This window comes from Thermobia domestica, chromosome 9 (assembly GCF_964235325.1).
Source record: "Thermobia domestica chromosome 9, izTheDome1.hap1.1, whole genome shotgun sequence".
Lineage (NCBI taxonomy): Eukaryota > Metazoa > Arthropoda > Insecta > Zygentoma > Lepismatidae > Thermobia > Thermobia domestica.
In genome coordinates, this window is record NC_137462.1 from 183,057,034 (window position 1) to 183,079,355 (window position 22,322).

General features: G+C 36.3%; 1 protein-coding gene across 4 annotated transcripts in view; it reads left to right on the forward strand.

The window, feature by feature from the left end:
- The window catches only part of LOC145660494 (single insulin-like growth factor-binding domain protein-2), a 1,012,667-nt gene that overhangs the window by 726,095 nt on the left and 264,250 nt on the right, over positions 1-22,322 (forward strand). The window contains exon 4 of one of the 4 annotated variants that reach the window (XM_081725612.1): positions 21,689-22,202. The exons of the other annotated variants lie outside the window; for them this stretch is intronic. Coding sequence (XP_081581738.1) covers positions 21,689-21,735 — 47 coding nt within the window. The 3' untranslated portion in view covers positions 21,736-22,202. Of the gene's footprint in view, positions 1-21,688; positions 22,203-22,322 lie in introns of those variants that run through there. 4 annotated transcript variants of the gene reach the window in all.

Genomic DNA, 22,322 nt, shown 5'->3' on the forward strand with positions numbered 1-22,322 from the left:
ACAGGCAAAATTACGCTGGCTACAAAATCCGAATGAAATAACTACACAAAATTTCGCAGATATCAGGCGGGAAACTTCCAAAACTTTTAGAACAAAGAAACGCGATTTTCTGAAAGCTAAAATTAAGGAGCTTGAAGATAATAGTAAAAATAAAAACATCCGGGACATGTATAAGGGAATCAACGAATTTAAGAAAGGCTATCAACCTCTTGCTTATATATTAAAGAAATCTGACGGTACAGTTCTCACTGACACGGATAGCATCTTAAATAGATGGAAAGATTTCTTTGACGATTTGCTTAACACGCAACCGAAAACTAGTGTGCGTGGAGAAAAGGAGATACACGCCGCAGAACCGTATATTCCAGAACCCAACCGAATGGAAGTAGAAACTGCTATAAATAAATTAAAGAAACACAAATCTCCGGGTGTAGATGAAATTCCGGCTGAGTTAATTTTAGCTGGAGGCGAAAAATTGTGGAACAAGATACACAAACTCATTCTCCTTATCTGGAACAAGGAAGAATTGCCACAAGAGTGGAAAGAATCAATCATTGTTCCAATTCACAAGAAAGGCGACAAAACTGATTGTAATAATTACACTGGCTTACAGTGGTTTTGGTGCCGGGTGTTTCTTAGCTGATTTGAAGTAGAATTGGGACGCTGAATCCAAATATGGCGTTAGTTTTCCCCTAACAGATTTAGTTTTTGAGATATAGGAATTGCAAGACTGACCTGCTACAACGTTGAAAATTGCATAGGTGCTGTTTTACTGTAAGTGAAAAGAAAACTATGACATTTAAATCTGTTATTTGGAACACTTTGAAAATAATGAAAACCATATAAACACAAACATCAAGTACATAATAACTCTGTAACTACATTTTATAATAGTTTTTATGAATAAAAAATCAAATAATTTGTTCAAAACGATCTATTCAACACTTCGGAAGCTTCGTTTTCGTGACATCCTTGAATGTTTCTTTGCACAGTCTCTTTTTAGGTTCCAGCAGTAATCTGCCATCATATGGGCATCCCATCTTCCTTGGTAGCGGTCCTCCATTGTTTTAATATCTTGGTGAAATCTTTCACCTTGTTCATCACTCAGACTGCCTACGTTGTCTGGGAAACGGTCCAAATGGCTGTGCAGGTAATGAATTTTGATACTCATATTAATCCAAGTTTTTGGAATGCATTAAGCATCTGGTTCACTAGCTCAACATAGTTATCAGCTTTATTATTGCCAAGGAAATTCTTGATAACTTCTACAAATGAGGTCCAAGCTCTACGTTCAGTCTCATTCATGGACTCCACGAAAGCCGGATCTTTCATGAGTTGTCTTATTTGGGGACCATCAAATATTCCAGCTTTTAATTTTTCTGTGCTGATCTGAGGTAGCTTGTTTCCCATGTAAGCAAAGCACGGCCCGTCCTTATTTAGCGCCTTTACAAACTGCTTCATCAAACCGAGCTTGAGATGTAGAGGTGGCAAAATGATTTTGTCACACTCAACAATAGGCATGTTAATAATATTTTTCTTACCAACAACCATGTCGTCTCTCTGCGGCCACTCTTTTTTTGACCAATGGTTTGCTTTGTCTCTGCTATCCCACAGACATAGAAAACAAGGATATTTTGTGTAGCCACTTTGTTGTCCAAGAAGAAAGTTCACCATCTTTAAATCCACACAAATCACCCACTGATGGTCCTGATATTTAATTTTTTCCATAACCAAAGCAATTGCTTCATATTCTTCTTTCAGTCGTGTTGAATGAGCGATTGGAATTGAGCCATATTTATTGCCATTGTGTAGAAGGACGCATTTTAAACTTCGCTTGAAGCTATCAATAAACAGGCGCCAATCATCTGGATTGTATTCTGGAAGACCCATGTGTTCTAGGAGACCTCTAACATCGTGACAGAATACGAGATTTGTGTCTTCAGTGAAAAATGGTAAAAACTCCTTTTCCGTTGTTCGGTAGAATGTGATTTTAGTTCCTTGTTCTAGTACGTTTTTCTCCTTCAATCTGAAAGCAAGTAATTCAGACGATTCTTTTGAAAGATTAAGGTCCCTAACTAGATCATTTAGCTCATCTTGATTAAACTGTTGAGGAATTGTTGAGATTCCCTCATAATCACTGTCACTTCCATCATCCATGTTACAAGAATGTTCACTACGTTCGTTTTCAGTCTCACAAAGCTCTGGCAAGTGGTGAAACGTTGGGATTGGTATTTCATCGGAATGAACAACTGGACGTCTTGCTGAAGGCAGATCAGGATATATCCACTTGTTCCGGTTATTTCTATTCATACCCGTAACATTTACCAGGCAGAAATAACAGTCATCAACATGGTTTGTGGGTTCCCTCCAAACCTTTGGAACACCAAACTTAAGACTTTTTCTTTTTCCAGTTGTCCACTGTCGCAAGTGTTCAGTACACATTTTACACACAATATGTGGAGCCCACGTTTTATCTTGGTCCCCTAGGCGTACACCAAAATATGCATGATATGCTTTTTTTACAAAGTCACTGATATGTTTTCTATTGTCTTTAAATGTGTACTCACCACATATGTAGCAAAACACATCAGGATGGTTAACACAACTTCTTCGACTTGAACTCATTTTATGTTCAGGCCACTAACACGGATGTTAAATATAAAGCCTTAGTATACGCGATACAAGTTATGATTTCAGAACAAAACTCACATGTTCCAACATGTCACTCCACCTGCAAGACAACAACTACGATCCACTAGCCAAGTAGAATACCAATGCAATCTAGTGGACGTTCCTGGAACTACTATATGACTAGTTTCCGTTTAGTACCGACAGATAGCAGCACTAATGAGAAAAGAGCGCCGTTCTTCCAAATAGAAATCTCTATAGAGCACAGTAGGATTTATTTGAGTTGCAGAGTTTATAAGATCATATTCAAACTTGTTATTACGAGAATATTTGTATTTCTTTTGCTTATTTTGTATACTATTGCAAGAAGCATGCAGAAATAGTGGTTACATCATTTATAATTTACATATTTATTTTGGATTGTAATATTTCTTCCACATACATTGTAACGTAAATAACACTACTGGTACAGTAGCCTGTATCTACCAAAGTAGAGCTGATAGAAAAAAACTGCTTACATTATTGGATTCAGCGCCCCACACATAGTTAAAATCAGCTCTAAAATTTTAGGCACCAAGAAAATTTTTTTTTCTGTAGGCCTGTGTTATCGAGGCATTTCTCTTCTGTCAACATCCTATAAAATCCTTTCAAATATTCTATTAGGAAGACTGACCCCATACGCAGATGAAATTATTGGAGATTATCAATGCGGATTTAGACGAAATCGATCAACTATCGACCAAATATTTACCATTCGCCAAATACTCGAAAAAAAAGTGGGAATACAATATCCCAGTACATCAACTATTTATTGATTTTAGAAAGGCGTACGACTCGGTTAGGAGAGAAACATTATACAACGTTCTTACAGAACTCGGAATACCGAGAAAGCTAATTAGATTAATTAAGATATGTTTAAATGAATCCCAAAGTAAAGTCCGGGTAGGAAAATTTTTGTCCACGAGCTTTCACGTCGAAAATGGCCTGAAACAAGGAGATGCGTTGTCGCCATTATTATTTAACTTCGTTCTGGAATACGCTATAAGGAAAATCAAAGATAGCAACCAGGGCCTAGAGTTGAACGGTATTCACCAAATTATAGCATATGCTGATGATGTAAATTTAATAGGTGATGATAGGAGAACAATAGAAAAAATGCAGAGATCTTATTAAACGCTTGCAGGGACATGGGTTTAGAAGTAAATGCAGATAAAACTAAATACATAGAAGTACGTCGGGACCGGCATACAGCAAATTATGGATGCGTTAAAAAATTAAATAATACTTTTGATAAAGTGGATAGTTTCAAATATCTAGGGTCAATATTAACAGAGGAAAATTATATTCACGAAGAAATTAAATGTCGACTAAAAGCAGGGAATTCGTGCTATTCGGTTCAAAATCTCTTGTCGTCGCGAATTCTGTCGAGGAATTTGAAGCTTAAAATATACAAAACGGTAATTATGCCTGTTGTTTTGTATGGCTGCGAAACATAGACACTTACTCTGAGGGAAGAGCATAGACTGAAAGTATTTGAGAACAAGATCCTGAGACGAATATTCGGACCCAAGAGGAACGAGAATGGGGAATGGCGGAAACTTCATAACGAGGAACTACATAATTTATATGGTTTACCCAACATTGTCAGGGTCGTGAAGTCTAGGAGGCTTAGGTGGGCGGGTCATGTGGCTAGAATGGAAAAAATTAGAAATGCTTTCAAAGTCTTGACTGGAAGACCAATCGGAAAACGACCATTAGGAAGACCTAGGCGCAGATGGGAGGACAATATTAAGATGATCTCGCAGAGATAGGAATACAAAGTAGAAACTGGATGCAGTTAGCTAAGGATAGAAGTCAGTGGAGAGCTTTTGTGAACGCGGCATTGAACCTCCGGGTTCCATAGGCCATAGAGTTAGTTAGTTATATATATATATATATATATATATATATATATATATATATGTATATATATGTATATATATATATATATGTATATATATGTATATATATATATATATATATATATATATATATATATTTCAAGCTACGAAGTTTTGGGGGAGTCCGAACCCGGTGGACCCCCGCGTGGGTGCGCCTCTGACTTGGACACCTATTTCTGCCCTACTGCCCTAGTAGCCTTACTTAGAACTGCTGGCAAATGTGTATCTGCCTTTGACCACCTTTATACCTGTCACAAGAATTACATATCTATTCGAGTCCGAGCAGGGAAGAACAATGTATTGGAGAACATTGCGCTTAGTCCAATTTTGCTGTAAATTTCCAAATATACAGCGATATTTCTCTGGCCTTCCTTTGCCGCATGTAATAAAATTTTGCCTAAGTACAACAGAATTTGTTTGTAATCACGAGAAAGAGTGGAACGCTTGAACTTGAATTTTTAGTTACTACTTTCGTTTTGCTGATTCCAGCTCGTTAACCAGAAAATACTTATCCCGGACTCGGGTTGGACCTTCAAAACAGAAAAAAATCACCAATTGTTTGTTTTTTTGAATTTCACCCTTGCATATATCTACCAAAAATAATACATTGGTAAAACAGAAAGGTAGTTCTTTATCCTGTTTTAAAAGGAGGGAAAGCTAACAAAAGTACACGAACGTTCGGAATCGAAGATCAAGAAGGTAATGTAACCACTGACCATCAAAGAATCCTTAGAATTTGGGAGGAATACATAAAAGATCTGTATGATCTGAAGAACCACCCCAAAGATATTGCGATCGAAGAAGAGGAAGAGGTGGATGATGATGAAAAAGGACCCAGTATATTGAAAAGTGAAGTAGTACAAGCAATCAAAGACATACGAAGGAGAAAGGCCACTGGAGAAGATGACATACCAGTAGATTTGCTCAAGGAGTTAGGAGACAACTCAATGAAAGTACTGACCTCACTTATTAACAAGATCTACCTGAGTAGAGAATGGCCAAAGGATTTTCTTGATGTTACAATGATTGTATTGCCCAAGAAAAAACAAGCAAAGAAGTGCAGCGATCACAGAACCATTAGCCTGATTTCTCATACTGGAAAGATCATTGCACGCATACTGGGAAGAAACGGGCGGATTCCGAGAACCCCCCCCACACACACATGGTGTTTGTTTGCTACAAAGTCCACTTGCCGGGAGCTGGGGTCGAACCAGGAACGCCACAAGACAGAGCTGAATGCTCTATCAGTGAGCTACCGTGGCTCTACGTTAATTATTAATGTTTAATATTTTTAAAAAATATACGAGGCGTATCCGAAAAAAGTACTGTTTCGCATTCCCGCCGCTGCTGTGCTGCGATTGACGTTCCGCGCATGCGCGCTAGTCGTCCTTGTTCGTCTGCTCTCAACTGACGCTATTTTGGTTGCTCTGCGTAGTGTTGTCTGTTTACAGTGTAAGTTTAAAATATCTAAGACAATTGACGATCCCACCGACTGTGATATTCGTTCGGTAATTCGATTTTTAAACGCAAAGAATGCGAAACTGGCAGAAATTCATCGTCAAATTAAAGATGTTTATGGGGAAAACGCAATGACCGATGGAATGGTGATAAAGTGGGTAAGGATGTCTAATGAGGGTCGAACTAATGTCCACGATGAATCCCGGACTGGTCGGGCTTCTGTTGTCAACGATAACTTGGTTAGGAAAATCGATGAAAAAATCTGTGAGAACAGACGTTTCACTATGACAACACTTTCAGGCGAATTCCCGACGCAGTGAAACTCGCTGTGCAGCAATGGTCCTCATCACTGGCGGCATATATTGTCAAATTCACTGGCGGCATCGTTCTATGAGAAAGCACTAGGTATGTTTATCCACTGCTACGACAAGTGCCTCAACAACGGTGGAAACTATGTGGAAAAGTAGTGTGAGATATGCTCTTTCTTGTGACAATTAAAAAAAATCGTTTACTATATTTTTTACTTTCCAGATATGCCTCGTATCTAACGTAAGATTTGGTTTGATACAATGAGACACGACGATTGTTCAGTAGATGAGTTTACATTAAATACTACCCATAAATAATATGAATGTGAATATGAACAAAAGAATCATTTCTCCAATGAAGGAGTACACGTAAGTGTAGAGGCAGCCATTCAGTCAAGATGAAGAGACAAGCGTGCTACCAAACATGTCGGATTACCGGTAGTCACTTAGTTTATCATATCAATTTGACACAATTATAACTACTGCTTCTACCTTGTGCATTACAAAAAAACATATACAAACCCTTTACATTTTTCATTTCTTTTAATGAGCAAATTTGTAAGCTTTCTATTTAAGTGTGTGTTGGTTACGTCGTAGGTATTGTGCGTTCGAGTTCATATTCACTTTTATGTGGGTGATATTGTGGATGATATTCCTCGCTGGTATGAACAGCAACGAAGAATTATAATATGTCAGGTGACTTTTAATTCTGTAATATGCAGACAGTACGTGCAGACGTACATTGACTTCCATCATCATTACTTATCGTTTTCTAGACCTAATGTCGCTAATTCTTAATTCACGCAGCTCCACGCATAGCTCACGATGCTGAATTAATATAGGATATTAGAGGATCGAAGCCGTGATACAGCATACCAAAGGAACGCTCTTAACTATTTGCGCTTTAGACTCAGCTCTGTAAATAGAAAATTATATATACAGGGTGGACCATTTATCTGGAAGACTCTCGCAACTTTTAGATTAATGGACAAAAGAAAAAAAACGCTGAAATTTTGTACCATGCAAATATCGCAAAGGGGACATTACTTGGCATACTCTATGATACCACAAGATTAGCAGTGTGGCAAATCCAACATGACGTCGTATTTTTTCATATAGTACTACATCAGATCATTATGTATTTCGAATCTATATTTAAAACGAAGGCATACAATACAACTTTTATCACTCAGTACTGCAAATAAAATACGCTGCATTACCACAAATAACGAAAAAGCACCAAATATTGGAGGGAACTATCCACGCAAGTGGAATGGTCGTGGTACAGGGGCGTCATTTCAGACTTCGTTTGAGCGGGCAAGAGTACCACTGACAAAAGACTTTCACGTTTTGTACTAGCATATTAGTAGACTATCAATTAAAGTATATGTATACCACAAACTATTGGGGGGCAATTGCCCCCTCCCACCCCCTAAATGACGCCCCTATCATGGTAATCACATTTAAAGTACCTTAATGTTAAATACTACGGTTATAATATGTCGTATTTCGAATAAATTGGAAACAAAGTTACAGGAAATTAAAAATTTGGTGTTTTTTAAGGATATTATTTCGGAAACTTTTTAGGTAAGTATCACATCAAATTGCGTATATGATTTTTAATGGGTATAAAGACCATTATGTCGTTTTACAGCCTTTTGATACTTCAAATTTTGTTCGAGAGAAATGGAACAAATTGTTAAATTTAATATATGCTTAAAATGTTCCGTTCCTGGGAATTTTTTGATTTATGTTTCTACTATAACACTACAGCAACACTATCACATAGTTGTGATTACAGTAAGTTCTCGGAATTACATAATTTTAATCAGTGTTGGAAACTTTAACGACTTTTATCATATCTCCAGAATGGTTTCAGATAACAAATTGCTGCAAACAGCATTTTGATCTTCTCATCAATTCAAAAACCATCTATGCAATTGGATGAAGTATTTACCTAAGCAGCGTTTTTAGATGAAGACCTTTTTTTTTAAAAAAAAAAGTTCAATCCCTTGTAACAATGTTTGTATTCATCCGAAATCTATCATACTATGATAGTAGTATTAGACACTGACGTCTTTGCACGCAAATAGTCCTGTCTTTCTCTTTTACATTATTATTGCTGTAGAGGCCACCAAACTTTGGATGTTTGTGATACTGTAGCCTCCTAGGTTTGCAACACTGAATAATAAATTTATCATTGTAAATTTTCGTTGAACATACAGATATGAAATACGTAATAACCTGAAATAGTGCTATTTGAAAAAATACAATTTTATGTGGAGTTGGCAACACTGTTAACTTTGTGATAGTGAAATCTTTCATCATTTTTGATCAATTAGTTTCAAAGTTATAAAAATGTATCAAAATAAATGTTCCACACTGTATGTATTACATAAAATATAGTGTGTGTGTTTGTACGTGTGTGTAAGAAAATAATGTAGCTTGACAATTTTGGTTGTTTGTTGCAAAATGGTTGAGAAAGGCTTTCCTTAGGCAAGAAGTAGGTCAGGAACCGAGTTAATCCTTTTGTGAGTCTGAAAGTGAAAGGAACCATGTTCCAATTTACGTTGCCTCAAAAGTTAGCAATTAGTCGAGTTCAGTTGAGGCCATTTCGCTGGTTGTTGTTAGGGTAGGTAGAGCTAGAAGTAACACCAGGGAAACGGGCCAAATGTACACACAAACACTTCAAAGGAAATGGAATAGCGAAGTTGGACAGCGTAAAAGAAAGTTCTATTTATGGGTACGACAAGAGTAAAAGTAACGTACGTTAATTTTAAATAAGACTCTTATCTACTTTGTCTCGTTTGAAACTTTTTTCTTAATAAAATTCTTTCCAAAGTTATATTGCTTTCTGTATGTATTGTAAGATCTCAACGTAAAAAATATAAAATAAAATAAAATCTTTCAGTTTAACGCCGCACGATTATGCCCCTTAGTCTAAGGGGGACGGATGATTAATGTAAGTGAATAATGATGAAAGGATTGGTGGGATGAGAATGCAGGAGAAAACGGGAAAATCCTTGTCAGACAGCACGCGTTTTCATGAAAAGATTTAGATTTTCTTCGTCTCGAGTCAGCTATCCTTCGATTAATTTCATGCCGCTTTCCACTCTTCTCTATTCTAAGCAAGGCTTTCCATTTCATTTTCTTCATATACATATATTGAATTCTTTTATTTGAGGCGCGGGAGACCCGGGTTCGATTCCCGGCGGGAGCTCATGCGGTTCGGATTCCACGTTAATGAGTAGGTCCACGTCTCATATAGCCTCGCTGCTGAACGGGACGTAAAACTCAAAAATCAATCAATCAATCTTTTATTTGATCGCTATATTTCAATCGCAACCTTCATCTTTGTATTTTCCAGTACATCGTTCCCTCCATACATAGTAGTGTGATTCTTCCATGTTTCATAATGTGTCCAACCATCATTTTTCGTCATTTAGAAATATTCTTCAGTATACTCATTTTCTCTTCTACCATCTCCAATACTTTGTCATTTGATACTTTGTTCTTCCATCCAAACATTCTTCTATAGCATCATATTTCAAAGACATCAATTCTCCGTTTTCCTTCTTTTAGTGTCCATGTCTTGCATCCATATAATGCCGTACTCCATACACACGTTTTCATCAACATTTTCTTCACATTTGTCTATGTTTCGGATCAGAAGTTTTTGTTTTTCTTCCATGCATTCTTCGCCTGAGTTATTCTCAATTTTACATAGTGCTTCCACCTATTTATGTTTAACACAATTCCTGCACGTCTTTCACCAGGTGATCTCCAATTTTGACTCTCACTTTTCTGATTGTTTCTTTTCTCCCGTATCTCATAACTTTCGTTTTCCTCTTGTTGATCTTCATGTTGAATTTTATGCTAACCAAATGTTGCATTGCATTTAGATCTGCTTCTAATTTTGTTTCTTACTGTCTGCCAATAGAGTGATCTCTTACATAAATCTCAGTATGTGTGTGTCTGCATGTTTTCTATCGAAGAACATCCTTATACTGTGAGTGTTCTTAATCTCTGTTAGTGCTTCTTCAATATATCATACATGCACATATGATTTCTTCCAGAACATATTGTTGCGAAAAGCTACTTCACGAGTAATCAATCACCTTCAACTTAGTTTCCGGATAAGTCTTGACTATTAAGCCTGCAATCTACATCTTAAACTCTAATATGACAGACAGATTAATAAAGTATCGCTCTGACGATAAGGTGCGAGCGAGTATCAAGGGAACAGACAGACGACGAATCAGATATAGCCCGTGCACGCTACTACGCAGCGGGAATGTTTATTACTGGCATATGCGTACTTAGTTCTAAGGCCAAATCTTTCCGAACCCAGTGCGACTTAAGTTTCTGGAACAAGGTAAGATAACAAGACTATCAGAGTTTCCATGCAAATAGCGGACAATCTTATGCCACTGACCGATCAACCAGAAGGAAATATAATATTCAAACTGGAAGTGGTTGCTCGTTCACTTTTTGCAATAGAATGATAAGATTGTAGATGGAACCTGTTCCTCGGATCCTAAATTCATATCACAAGCATTTTCTCACTATCTCTTACAATTATTACCATATACTTATCATGCAGGTTTATGTTTGGTACGCCACTCGAAATAATTGTTGAAAAATTATAATTCTTTTACTAATTTTCTTCTTATTGTCTTCTAAATGCTTTGCGCTGGGAGACATAAAATATCTCACTCTGCGTAGATAAAATTCTAGGGGACCTTCGCAAGGAATTGCTGAAAAATTACAATTCTTTTACGATTTGCGTATAAATATGGTGTCCAGATGCATTGCATAAAAGCTACAGTGTTCAAAACATATATCAACCTGTGCTAGGTGACCACTAAAAACACGAATGCTATCTAAATGAGTCAGGGTAGGGTGTAGCTATGGAGCTCGAGCAGCGATGATGGTGGGTATAGCCGTAAGCGAGGGTAGTGAAAACAAGTGGGATTGGAAATGATACGAGTTTCAATACCACTTGTCATGGTTTTATACTAGTAGTGCTGCACTTGTAAACATAAAATGCAGCTTCTGTACACTGTGCAGAAATGCTTCGCCAGTGGAAAATAGTATCTAATACAGTCATCTTTCATACGCACTCACTTATTTTATTTGTCGTAAAACTCATGTAATAACTGTACACTAGTAACCCTACAGTTGTAAACCTAAAATACAGGTGTGTTTCTTTCTATTTAATTCTAAAGTTCACAGAAATTTGTTCTTTAAAAATATCTTTTCTTGCAAAATATTGAATTTTACCTGTAAATCTTTCAAAATATGGTGTGCCAGAAGTACATCAGCACCAAACAAATAATATATTACTATATCAATATTGGAACGGGAGGTGATAATAGATTTCTGTTATTTTTGGTTTCGGTAGAGTAATAAATTAGAAGATGGTACCCATCCTTGCGGTACTGAATTCATATGAAGAAAACTACTTCTCGCTATCTAATAACATTTTTTTCTAATATGGGGATCAATGTTGAAACCGAAAATCATAGATATTTACACCGCTTCCGAGGTGAAGATTTACTTGAAACCTTGAGTTCATATCACAAACTCATTTCTTGCTATCTCTTCTCATTTTTGTTCTATTGAGATTAATATTGAAAGCAGAACTAGCGATTTTTACAGCTTCCGATTTTTAATATATATAAAGGTGGAAATAGAACCTATTCTTGAGACGTAGAATCCATATGAAGAAACCTCTTTTTGTTTTTTACTGCAGTTTCTGTTCTTTGGTAATCCACATCAAAATAGGTGGCGGAGGAATTAAATACGACGAAACACATGATTCACGAAATTTTGACAAAGGATTTAAAGAAACGGAAAGTCTGCGCTTGGTTCGTTCTGCACCTCTTAACTGACGACGAAAAACCTTGCTCGCGTTGAACATTGCAAGGACCTGATTAAAACAGCCAGACGGAACAGAACATTCCACGAATCGATTCTAACTGATGATGAGACTTGGTACTTCAAGTAAACCCACAAACAAAACGCCAAAGTGCTACGTGAAAGTCCTCACGTGACATTTGAAAACGCAATATTTTTTTCGTTTTCGGAGAAACTGGGAAGACAATGTTTATTTGTTTTCACGATTCCAAAGGTATTATACTTCGGGAATTCGTTCCACAGGATCAAACTGTTAATGGTGAATATAATCTGAGTCTATGGAATGTTTGTGGAAATGAATCGTTCGCGTAAGGCCTGAGTATCGAGCGTCATACAGTTGGCTTTTATTGCACGACAATGCACCATGTCAGAACCGTCGCAGTTCGTGACTTTTTGGCTATAAAGCAATGTGTGCTTTCACATCCTCCGTATTCGCCTGATTCATCGCCGTGTGACTATTTCCTATTCCCAAAATTAAAATTGGATATGAAAGGAAAATTTTATGAAAATGTTACACACGTCCAGTCTGTCGTGACTAAGACCATTGAGGCGATTTCCTTAAAGGACATTAAAAACTCTATGCTTGCTTCGGTTGAACGTGTCCAGGGGTGTATTGATGCGGAAGGAATGCATTTTGAATAAAAAGAACCACAGTTGGTAAAATATCTAATTCGTTTTGTTTAATTTAAAAAGTTCTATTATTTTTCCGACATTCTGTTTATATCAATAATCCTTTGCAGCTTATATGTGAAACTTGCCATCCATTCATATTCATTGCTCATTTCAATAAAGGAACAGCGTTCATTATTGAGAGGATATATAGATACACGTTTCACTTGATCACATAACATACAGTACAACCTAATATCATACAATTACATTGCAGTTCACTATGCTATGAGATAGAGTTTATGTAGTTTGAAGGGCGGCACTCCGAGTTCCTTTCAAGTGCTGTTAGCAAATGAGGTGCCTGCTGTATTACCATCTCTTTGAGCACGTTTACGAGAAGTATTTTGTTATTTGCTCATGCTGTAATGCGTCTGCTAAGTCACACGCCTTTACTACACAGAAACGTCACGTCACCGTCTTTGTTTCATTCGCCTTGCCCACATGCCGATTAGCCCCCCATCTTTTAACCCAACACAAATCACAAGAACGGCAGACATCAATCCCAAAGTGAGTCATCACTGCGACTGCTCCCATACTGTTTAAATTTGCTTCTATATCGTTTGAAGTATAGTTAAGTAAGGTTTCTAAGTTTAAGAGAAGGAAATTGTACGAGTAATAAATGTATATACAAACCTCTTGTGGTTGACGCAACTTCTCAAGGACACTTTTTAACGAGAACTTCCATTTATTTCTTTAAGATATTCAAACTCTCTTTAATTTTAAATAAACCATGGTAATTGTTGAAATCATCATTCAATAATGTGAGCATTGTTTGCTTGGATCTTTTAATACCCTTATCTCACACCTATACGTAATTGTAATTTACTAATGCAATAGGTGCCTTGAGGGGCAGACTACTAAATATTTTTCAAAAACTAATAATTTTTGGAAAGAGATAATGAAATGTAACTTACCACAATAACTTACTAAATATATAAGTTATTACAAAATGAATACAAATATTATTTAAAAAGTAGTTAACAAGGAGCAAAGACAGCATGATAAGTCGTCAATAACCATTGAGTTCATTTTTGTAGTCGCTGCCTTGGCCTAGATTTTTGGGTAATTCATATTTTTGCCACACTAATTTCTATGGATGCCAACACTGATTATTCTTCCGATTCGTGTTTTCGGGTATAGAATAACTGTATCTATTATTGTGGTAAGTTACATTTCATTATCTCTTTCCACTTACGAAAAACAGGCAAAAGAAAAATTATTAGCTTTTGTAAACTTTTTAATAGTCTGTCCCTTAATTAAATACATGTGTGTATTGTCCCAACGCATATTCATGTTCATTTTCTTTACACGACTAAGTATCACATCTAACTCAATAGAGCTGGGGTGAATGTCATAATAGTGTTAGCACAATTCCCATTCTTCTCACGGGAAGAATATAGTTTTCATAAAAGTTTTAAAATGTCTACAAACTTTTCCTGTTTTCAGAATACTTGTTCATGTAAGTTTGATTTCACTAGAGTTGCGTGAACTTTCACAAAATCGATTCTGAATAACTTTTCTTTTAATGTCTTTTTTCGTAGTTTTGAAATTTAGAAAAAAATACTTATCACATACTATATTTCTATTCTGTACGCCAAATATGTAGTAAACTGTTTTCTTGCCTTTATGCTGAGCGCCTGCAAAGAAATTCATATTAATAACGGGAAACTAGTCACCCTACGTATCCCTCAGAGCAGAAATGTTATAAACCTCGTGTTGCACATACTTTAAGACCAGAGTTGGCGTGGATCAATGAAAACTTCACCCACCGCCCACCGTGACCCACCACTCACCATGAACCACTCTCATCCACTGTTACCTACTCTGACTCACCAAAATCCATCGTCATCAACTCTGAACACGATCCACGGCCTCTTCTGAACTGACTAAAGAGTTTACACTTGTAATAAAACAAGATTGTGAAATTGTCACTAATCGGAGTTTGAATATCTAGTAAATCGTTCAAGTACAACTCTGTTATAATAACACTGGATCTGACCTTTACGATATAAAATGGTAAAGTGTTTGTCAGTGAGGAAAATGAAACAGTTCGAGGTGGGGGGGAAATTAGTGTGTGCCTAAAATATACTTGTACTAAGAGAGTATTCTTGCAAGTGTTAATTTCTGAACGCATTCCAAAAGAAACTTCTATTCGCAGGAAAATGCCCCTGCAATATGGAAAAGGTTATGGTTTCTCAGTTCACAGCATTTTTCTCACAAAAAACTTGAAATATAAGTTTTTCATAGTGTATAAAGGTGCTCGGGTACCCTATGTGAGAGCATCTCCATAAAGTATGCTCATAATTGTAATTTGTGTAATCACTAAACCACCATGTTAAATTCAAGTTACAAATATGCATAATTGCAATTATTATGAATATTTGTTCAAAGTAGTTTACCTAAAACAAAGAAGAGACTTACTAAAAATTAGGTACAAAGTTGAATAACACAAATAAGCCATTAGTAATACAAGTATACATTTTCCATAACTCGTAATTTTTCCACCGTAAAACAAATCTGTAATTGCGTTTATTGCCTGTTAGTAACTTTTTCGTGGTAAATCATCCGCAGCGGAATGATGTCCATTCTTCAGCCAAGAAATAACTAGCTCGTCTACTTTGAGCTTGTCTAGCGGTGGGCCATTAACATTGATGAACAACATCTTTTCCATATCGACCATGTCAGTTGGCAATGTCGACTAATGGAGAACAGAAACTTCATCTACCACGCCTTTGATAGGGAATCTTCTGAATAAATTATCAATTAAAGCCTGATAAACTGATGATTTCTTATTTGTTTATAAATTTAATTTTTGTAATTACACATGAAGATTTGATACCAAGTTCCCTCCCCGTCTACAAAGCGAAAGGGAATGAGGTTCCTGGAAAGTGTTCAGAGGTGAATGGGAATTTCCCTCCTTCCCCTTTAATTACCACACTGCTGTTTGCCATGTGCCAAATTACGATGAATTTCAATTAAATTATCATAGTCTAATTATTTCCTTGTTGAATTATTAATAGTTTTCAGTGGAAAAAAGGATGAAATTTGGAAGTTCCAAATCAAAGTAAGTAGACCAACGTAAGGGGAAAAAGTGTAAAATTTTCGCTATACGCACAATCCAAACTTAAAATTTCCGTGTAATTAAGCTTACAGTACAAATTTTTTGCCTATTTTTCTCACAACTTTATGGGTTGATTGCCCTGTGCTGTAAGCGCTCCATATAATAAACATAAGCTTCAGCAATTATTATAGTAGAAAGCATTGGATATACGAAGCAAAGCACTGTATTTTTTGTTTCTGATTTTTTTGTTAAATAACATCTATCATTTTTACAAACTAACTCACAACCAATTTTCCATATATAGAGAGTGCCCCCCCCCCCCACACACACCTAAAGGAGAATTTTAAAAAATGCTACGACACATTCTGTTTATTTTGAATAAAGAGTTAATACACTGAATTTCAGCTCCGTAAGTTTGACGGCTTGCGAGATACTCATTTTCTTTTCGCAAAAATTCGGATCCTCACTACTTCCTTAGGATATTATGCACTATAACAAAAGCAATATAACATCCCAGTTTGGATTAAGGCCTAACTATATACCAAAAGTAATTTCATTTGACTTTGCAATTTGACCGTGATGATCAGACACACATAGTTACATTCAATTTTTTATATATGTGGCGCGGTGGCTCAGTGGTAAAGCGTTCACCTCCGGTGTTTGTGGTTCCTGGTTCGATCCCAGCTCCCGCCGTGTGGACTTTGTAGTGGACAAACATCGAGCTCGTGGGTTTTCTCAGGGTTCTCCCGTTTCCTCCTACTTTCTTCATTTCACTCATCTTTCATCATCACCGTCTCCATTAGCGTAACCGTCATAACCGTCGGACGTAAAGCTTAAAGATTTCATTTCATTTTTTCAATTTTTTATATAATAATTTATATATTTCAGTGATTCAAAAATGTATTTTTTTCCAGTAGTTAGGTCCTCTAAAAACTCACGGGACTCGAAAGCCAAGTAGTAGTATAAGTCCTATTCCTATTATTACAATTAAAAATTTCAATATCCAAAAGTGCCTGAAGTTCTTTTTTCACTTGTTTAGATATTACTCACCTCAGGTAAGTAGACAGAAACAAATGGAAAAGGAAGGGAAATGAAGGTCTTGAAAGTAAAACAGACAAATTTACTAGTCTTCAGAAGATACTGTCTACAGTGCAGTGAGCAGAGAGGGTCGGTAGATCATACTGAGTCGGTGGGTCGCAGTGGGTCATGGTGGGTGGTGGGTCGCAGTGGGTCACATGCTATTGACCCAAGACCCACTGACCCACTCAGAAAACTTGACCCACTGACCCACCGATCCACTGATCCACTCCATCTCTGTTTAAGTCATATGGAAAATATTTGTACAAAGTTTCAACTCCTAGAGAAAGAAAATATTTACCTTCTTTTTCTATGATCTAAGATATTGAGTTTGAAAAAATATTGTCTTACTTGTAGTCAACAGTCAGAAAAACATTACTGGAAAATTTCTTTTACCTACGTCAAATTCCAAATATCTGCTGAACAGCGGAAAAACTTCCAAGCCCACTTTCCCCGTTAGGGGATCTTATTTCGTTAAATTCTGTCTTACCCTTAATCTAATGTTCAATTTGTATTAAATTTCAAGTTCCTACTTAGAACTGTATTGGAGATCTCTTAAATGGTTAAAAATCGTTCAAGACTCCTTTTCCCTGTTACGAGTAGCTGCTCTTAAAAGGTATGTGTTATCCTCAGCCCAGAGTTCAAGAATAACATTTCTTCAAAATTTCAAGATCCAAAACCCAAAAGTTAGCTCAACGCCCCATTTTCACAGTAGGGGCGCATTTCGTAAAACTCAGACCTGTCATGAATTGAGTCTCATTTCTAGCCTAGCATTCGACGAGAACAGTAATAATATAATAATAATAATAATAATAATAATAAAGTTTTTACAGCTATCGGTTTCGTAGATCCGATGAAAGGCTCGAATATTTTCAAGTCTTTCCCTTTTCCACATAAGGATAGCATTCCGTAAAAAAAATATTAGTTTGACGTCCCACGATTATGTATAATGGCTAAAAGAGATGGTGACGGTGAGATGGACAATAGTAGGGGAATGAAGAAGTGGGAGGAAACGGGAGAATCTCGAGTAAACCCACGCACATGGGAACATCTTGTTGTTTGAATGAGCCTATGGTATAAGGAAAACATTTTTACATAATTTCAAGTTTCTACTTTTAAAAGTTTCGAAGATCTGATGAACGGCCAAAACTATTTTCCATTTTCCAATTATTCCAAAGATGTGATGAACAACAAGAAGTATTTTCAAGACCCTTTCTACCCCTAAGTGTAATATTTCGTAAAACTCTGTTACTTTGTCAGTCTGTAGTACATGAAGAAAGTTCCTAGAAAATTTCAAGGTTCTACGTCTAGGTACAGTTGAAATCGTATTCCTTAACTTTAGAAGTGAGCGAGTGTTGCCCTATTTTTGTAAATTTTTAATTTCAATGTTATTTTGAAGCCAAAGAAAGCATCCTACATGTTAGAGAAAAACATTTTTAAAAGATTGTTATTTAGTAGTCTATTTTTCAATCTGGATTTTAAGAAGAAACCTTTCCGTTCAAAAATTAGGCTTTGGTTTAGCCCTATCATTTTCTCTTTGATTCGAAAGTTGAAATATCACTGTTAAATATGAAATATGGGACTTGCTATTTTTTGTATTTTGGGACGGGAGCTGATTGGTTGCTTCCTTTTTTATCAGCAAGATTATATGGAACAGAACTTGTTGTTCAAAGCAAAACTAACGCACTCTATGGCCTGTTAGCATAGATTTTGTGGGACGTAAAACAAAGATTTCATTTCATTTCACTGTTTGGTGACGGATGTTTAGGTCATTAGCGATGTCATGACTGCTTACATGCCAATCTTGCTCGATTTTTGCCACAACCCACTTCTTACGTGATAAGTCGCCTACTGCAAGGAGCATTTTGGGCATCCAAGTTTCCAGAACGAAAGCAAATGATCCACCTTTTAGCTATTACTTTTGATAACGTATCTTACCCATAAGCAGCACAAATTTCTTCACGGACCTGCGCAACATTTGCGCCTTTACTGAAATCAATTTGTAAAATGTAGCGAAGTTTTGCGGAAATTGCACTTCCCCTTCACGGCTCAATACCTTACGTTTTATTATAAAAATTCCAACATTTTTTTTTTTCAAATATCTACTAGCTTCAACTATCAGCTGTCAATTAATGTTAGCTGCAACCGGAACAACCCTGAGATTTCGGACCCTAATATCATGTCGTGTCTGAAAGGATCAGTACTTTTCAAACGACCTAATATGCTTCAAACCTAAATGTTGGTTCATTGATTGATTGAGTAAAGATTAATGGGGATGTCAACATCAAGGTTGTTTCTCCTTGTCACGAACAACACAACTGCTCAAACACGGACTGCCTTAAATAATTTTATAAAACGAACATAGTAAAATATAAGAAAAAAGGAAGCTGCGAAATAATCTGACAGAAGGGATAAAAATGAGTATGTAAGGTAAAACGTATAACAATAACAACAAATATTTAAAGAAAAACAATGAAAAGTGAGAATAAAAGATAAAATTATAGCAACAATAAATACAAGAGCAAAGGACTAAAAAAAACTCAGAACTTGACCAACGTCAGAAGCGTAGATAAATGCAAATAACCGCCCAACAAAACCAATATCATTCCCCCAATGCACAGTCAAGCGTACGCGGTAGTTCGTGACGGTCTGAGTATTCAGGACATTCAAAAACAATGTGCCGAATACTCTGTGGGACAATACAATTTTCACAATACGGACGGTTAAAACCATGCACCAAATAACTATGCGTCAGATGAGAGTGCGCAAAAATCTACAAATTAGCCCATAACTTACACTACTACATTTAGTATTTAGTGTTACAAACTAAGAATGCTAAGTATCAATCTTTTGGAGGCTTTTGCACAAGGGCGCCGATTCTGGGGGCCCCGGGACCCCCAAAGCTCATTCGGGCCACCATGTATTTTTATGAATATGTATTTTTTACATGTATTTTTATTGTTACATGTATTGTTATATGTAGTTTTTATGAATGCCCCTCCCAAAGGTACAGGGAAATTAGAGCCCTTGCTTTTGCAACATTAATGATGCTAGTGCGACAGACTGCGACACACATTCAAAGCACCTTATTGTCGTGTCAAATAAATAGTGACAAAGTTGCAAGAGATTTTAAAGGTTTTATTTCGAAAATCTGCTTAGATAAACATCGCATCCAATCACTGAGATTGTTATACTAAATATCATGAAGGTATTTACAGAATTTGATGTCTCAAATCGTTCCGAAGATATAGAAAATATCAGTCAAGTTTGTAACAATGCTTAAAATTAAGAACTTCAAAGAATTTGCTGTAATTGCAACAAATGTTGATTTCAGTAATGGTCCAAGGGAGAATTTCCCTACCGGAGCCACGAAATTTCCTCCAGGGGCCATATATATATCTCATCGTGTAGATTCCCAGTTTTTTGCCAATGCTACTTTTCACAGCCAGTATATTGAAATATCTCCAAGGAGAGAATTTTCTGAAATCATCACTAATTACAACTGCCAGAAACTGTTGTTATTGTTGTAATTAATATGAAAAGGGAGGAAAGCAACAATTATTTTCTTTAAAAAATAATAGCTACGTCTTTTATACAGTTCCCATTGATACAACGAATTTTGTTATCCATTTTTTCATTACCATCGCATTTTCATAAATTTGTGTAACAACTGCAATGTGATACCACTTTTGTTTGTTTTCTTTTTAAAGGAGAAACGTTGATATAATTGGTGAGTATATGTGCAACTTACAAATCTTCACTCTTTTAACATTCATATAGTCACTATAGTATTCTCTTTTCACTCATCTGAGTAGGTTATTTCCTTAGTTATCCGTGGTTACTATTAGGATTGTTACGAAACCAAAGGTGCATGACCCAAAACTAGAGAGCAGTATTGCCACACTTGGTACACTTGTACCAAATTCGGCCCCTTTTGTCACTAATCAGCCCGTTGGTACCACACTGGCATTTTCAGCCCCTTTAGTGAAAATGTTGGTACAATTCTACCCAATTCAGCACCATTTAACAAATACTTGTCAAATTATTAATAATGTGTTGTGGTGTCTTTGAGGGAAGGTTCTAGGACCCTGGACCGGTTTTACATTTTTTACAAATGTCAGTTTACTTACCTTATATTCTTCTTACAGTCTGTTATGCTTTTTCGGTCGTGAAATAAGCGATAATAAGATGCAATAATATATTTCAATATTTTATTGTAATGTACTGTTTACACACGAACTCGGAGATGATTAATTAATTCCTCGTTTTATATATTTTTTTCATATATGGTCATCATACCGATTTGGTTTATTGCTCACTTTGAAATAGATGTGCGTTTGGTTTCCTTACAATATATACCAAAGATTATAATTGTATTTTCCTCTTTAATTTGCGGTCTCTGTTATACCTCTTACGTGCGACAATAGTTTCATTTTCTTCCACGGTTGTTCGGGTCCACCTATTTGGATATTTTTAAAAAGAGCACTTTCTTGATTTGGACTCTTGGAAGGGGAAGAGGTGTTCTAGAACATTACCTCTTTTAGTTTCGTGTTATAGAGCCATATATTACACTGGTATAAAATAACCAATTCAGCCCTTTTTTGTTTCAATTTGGTACTATTTTTCAGCCCACTCCAGAGCTAGGACTGTGGCAACACTTCTAGGGAGCGAGTAAAAGAGAGAGAGAGAGAGAGAGAGAGAGAGAGACCGGCGGTAGCAGTTGGCGCCTGAGAACCTCTGACTCCTTCAACGGGTGTTGTATGCTCCTATTTCGAACAACAGACAATTATGCTACGAGAAAGGAGCTACTGTCGTCACTAGCAGACTATTGCAAGAAATTCTGGAGTTCGTAGCTTTAAAGTGTTTTTTCAACTAGTGTTTTTACAGTTGTTCAACAATTGGTCAGTACTTGCTGAAGTCCTGGCCGAATTGTACTTACCGTTGCGAGTACAAAGCTAGAAGAAAAATACAGATCTTGAAACAAGTAACAATCTTTAAGCAACGTTCATATTCGATGTACACTTTTTTTATGGCAAAACTTATATTACGTTATTTTTATGCTTGGTTGTTTCTTAGAATCAAATCTTCAACCTAAATTCTTCTTCTTGCAACTTCAATAAATAGCTAAAGCTCTAAAATTTTGTAATCATACGTAAATCCGATGATAAAACAATATTTTTGCTAATGTTTGCTTTGCCTTGTCGTTTTATTGTAAATTTATTTTTAAGTTATTAAAAATACATTGTAATATCTTACACTTGT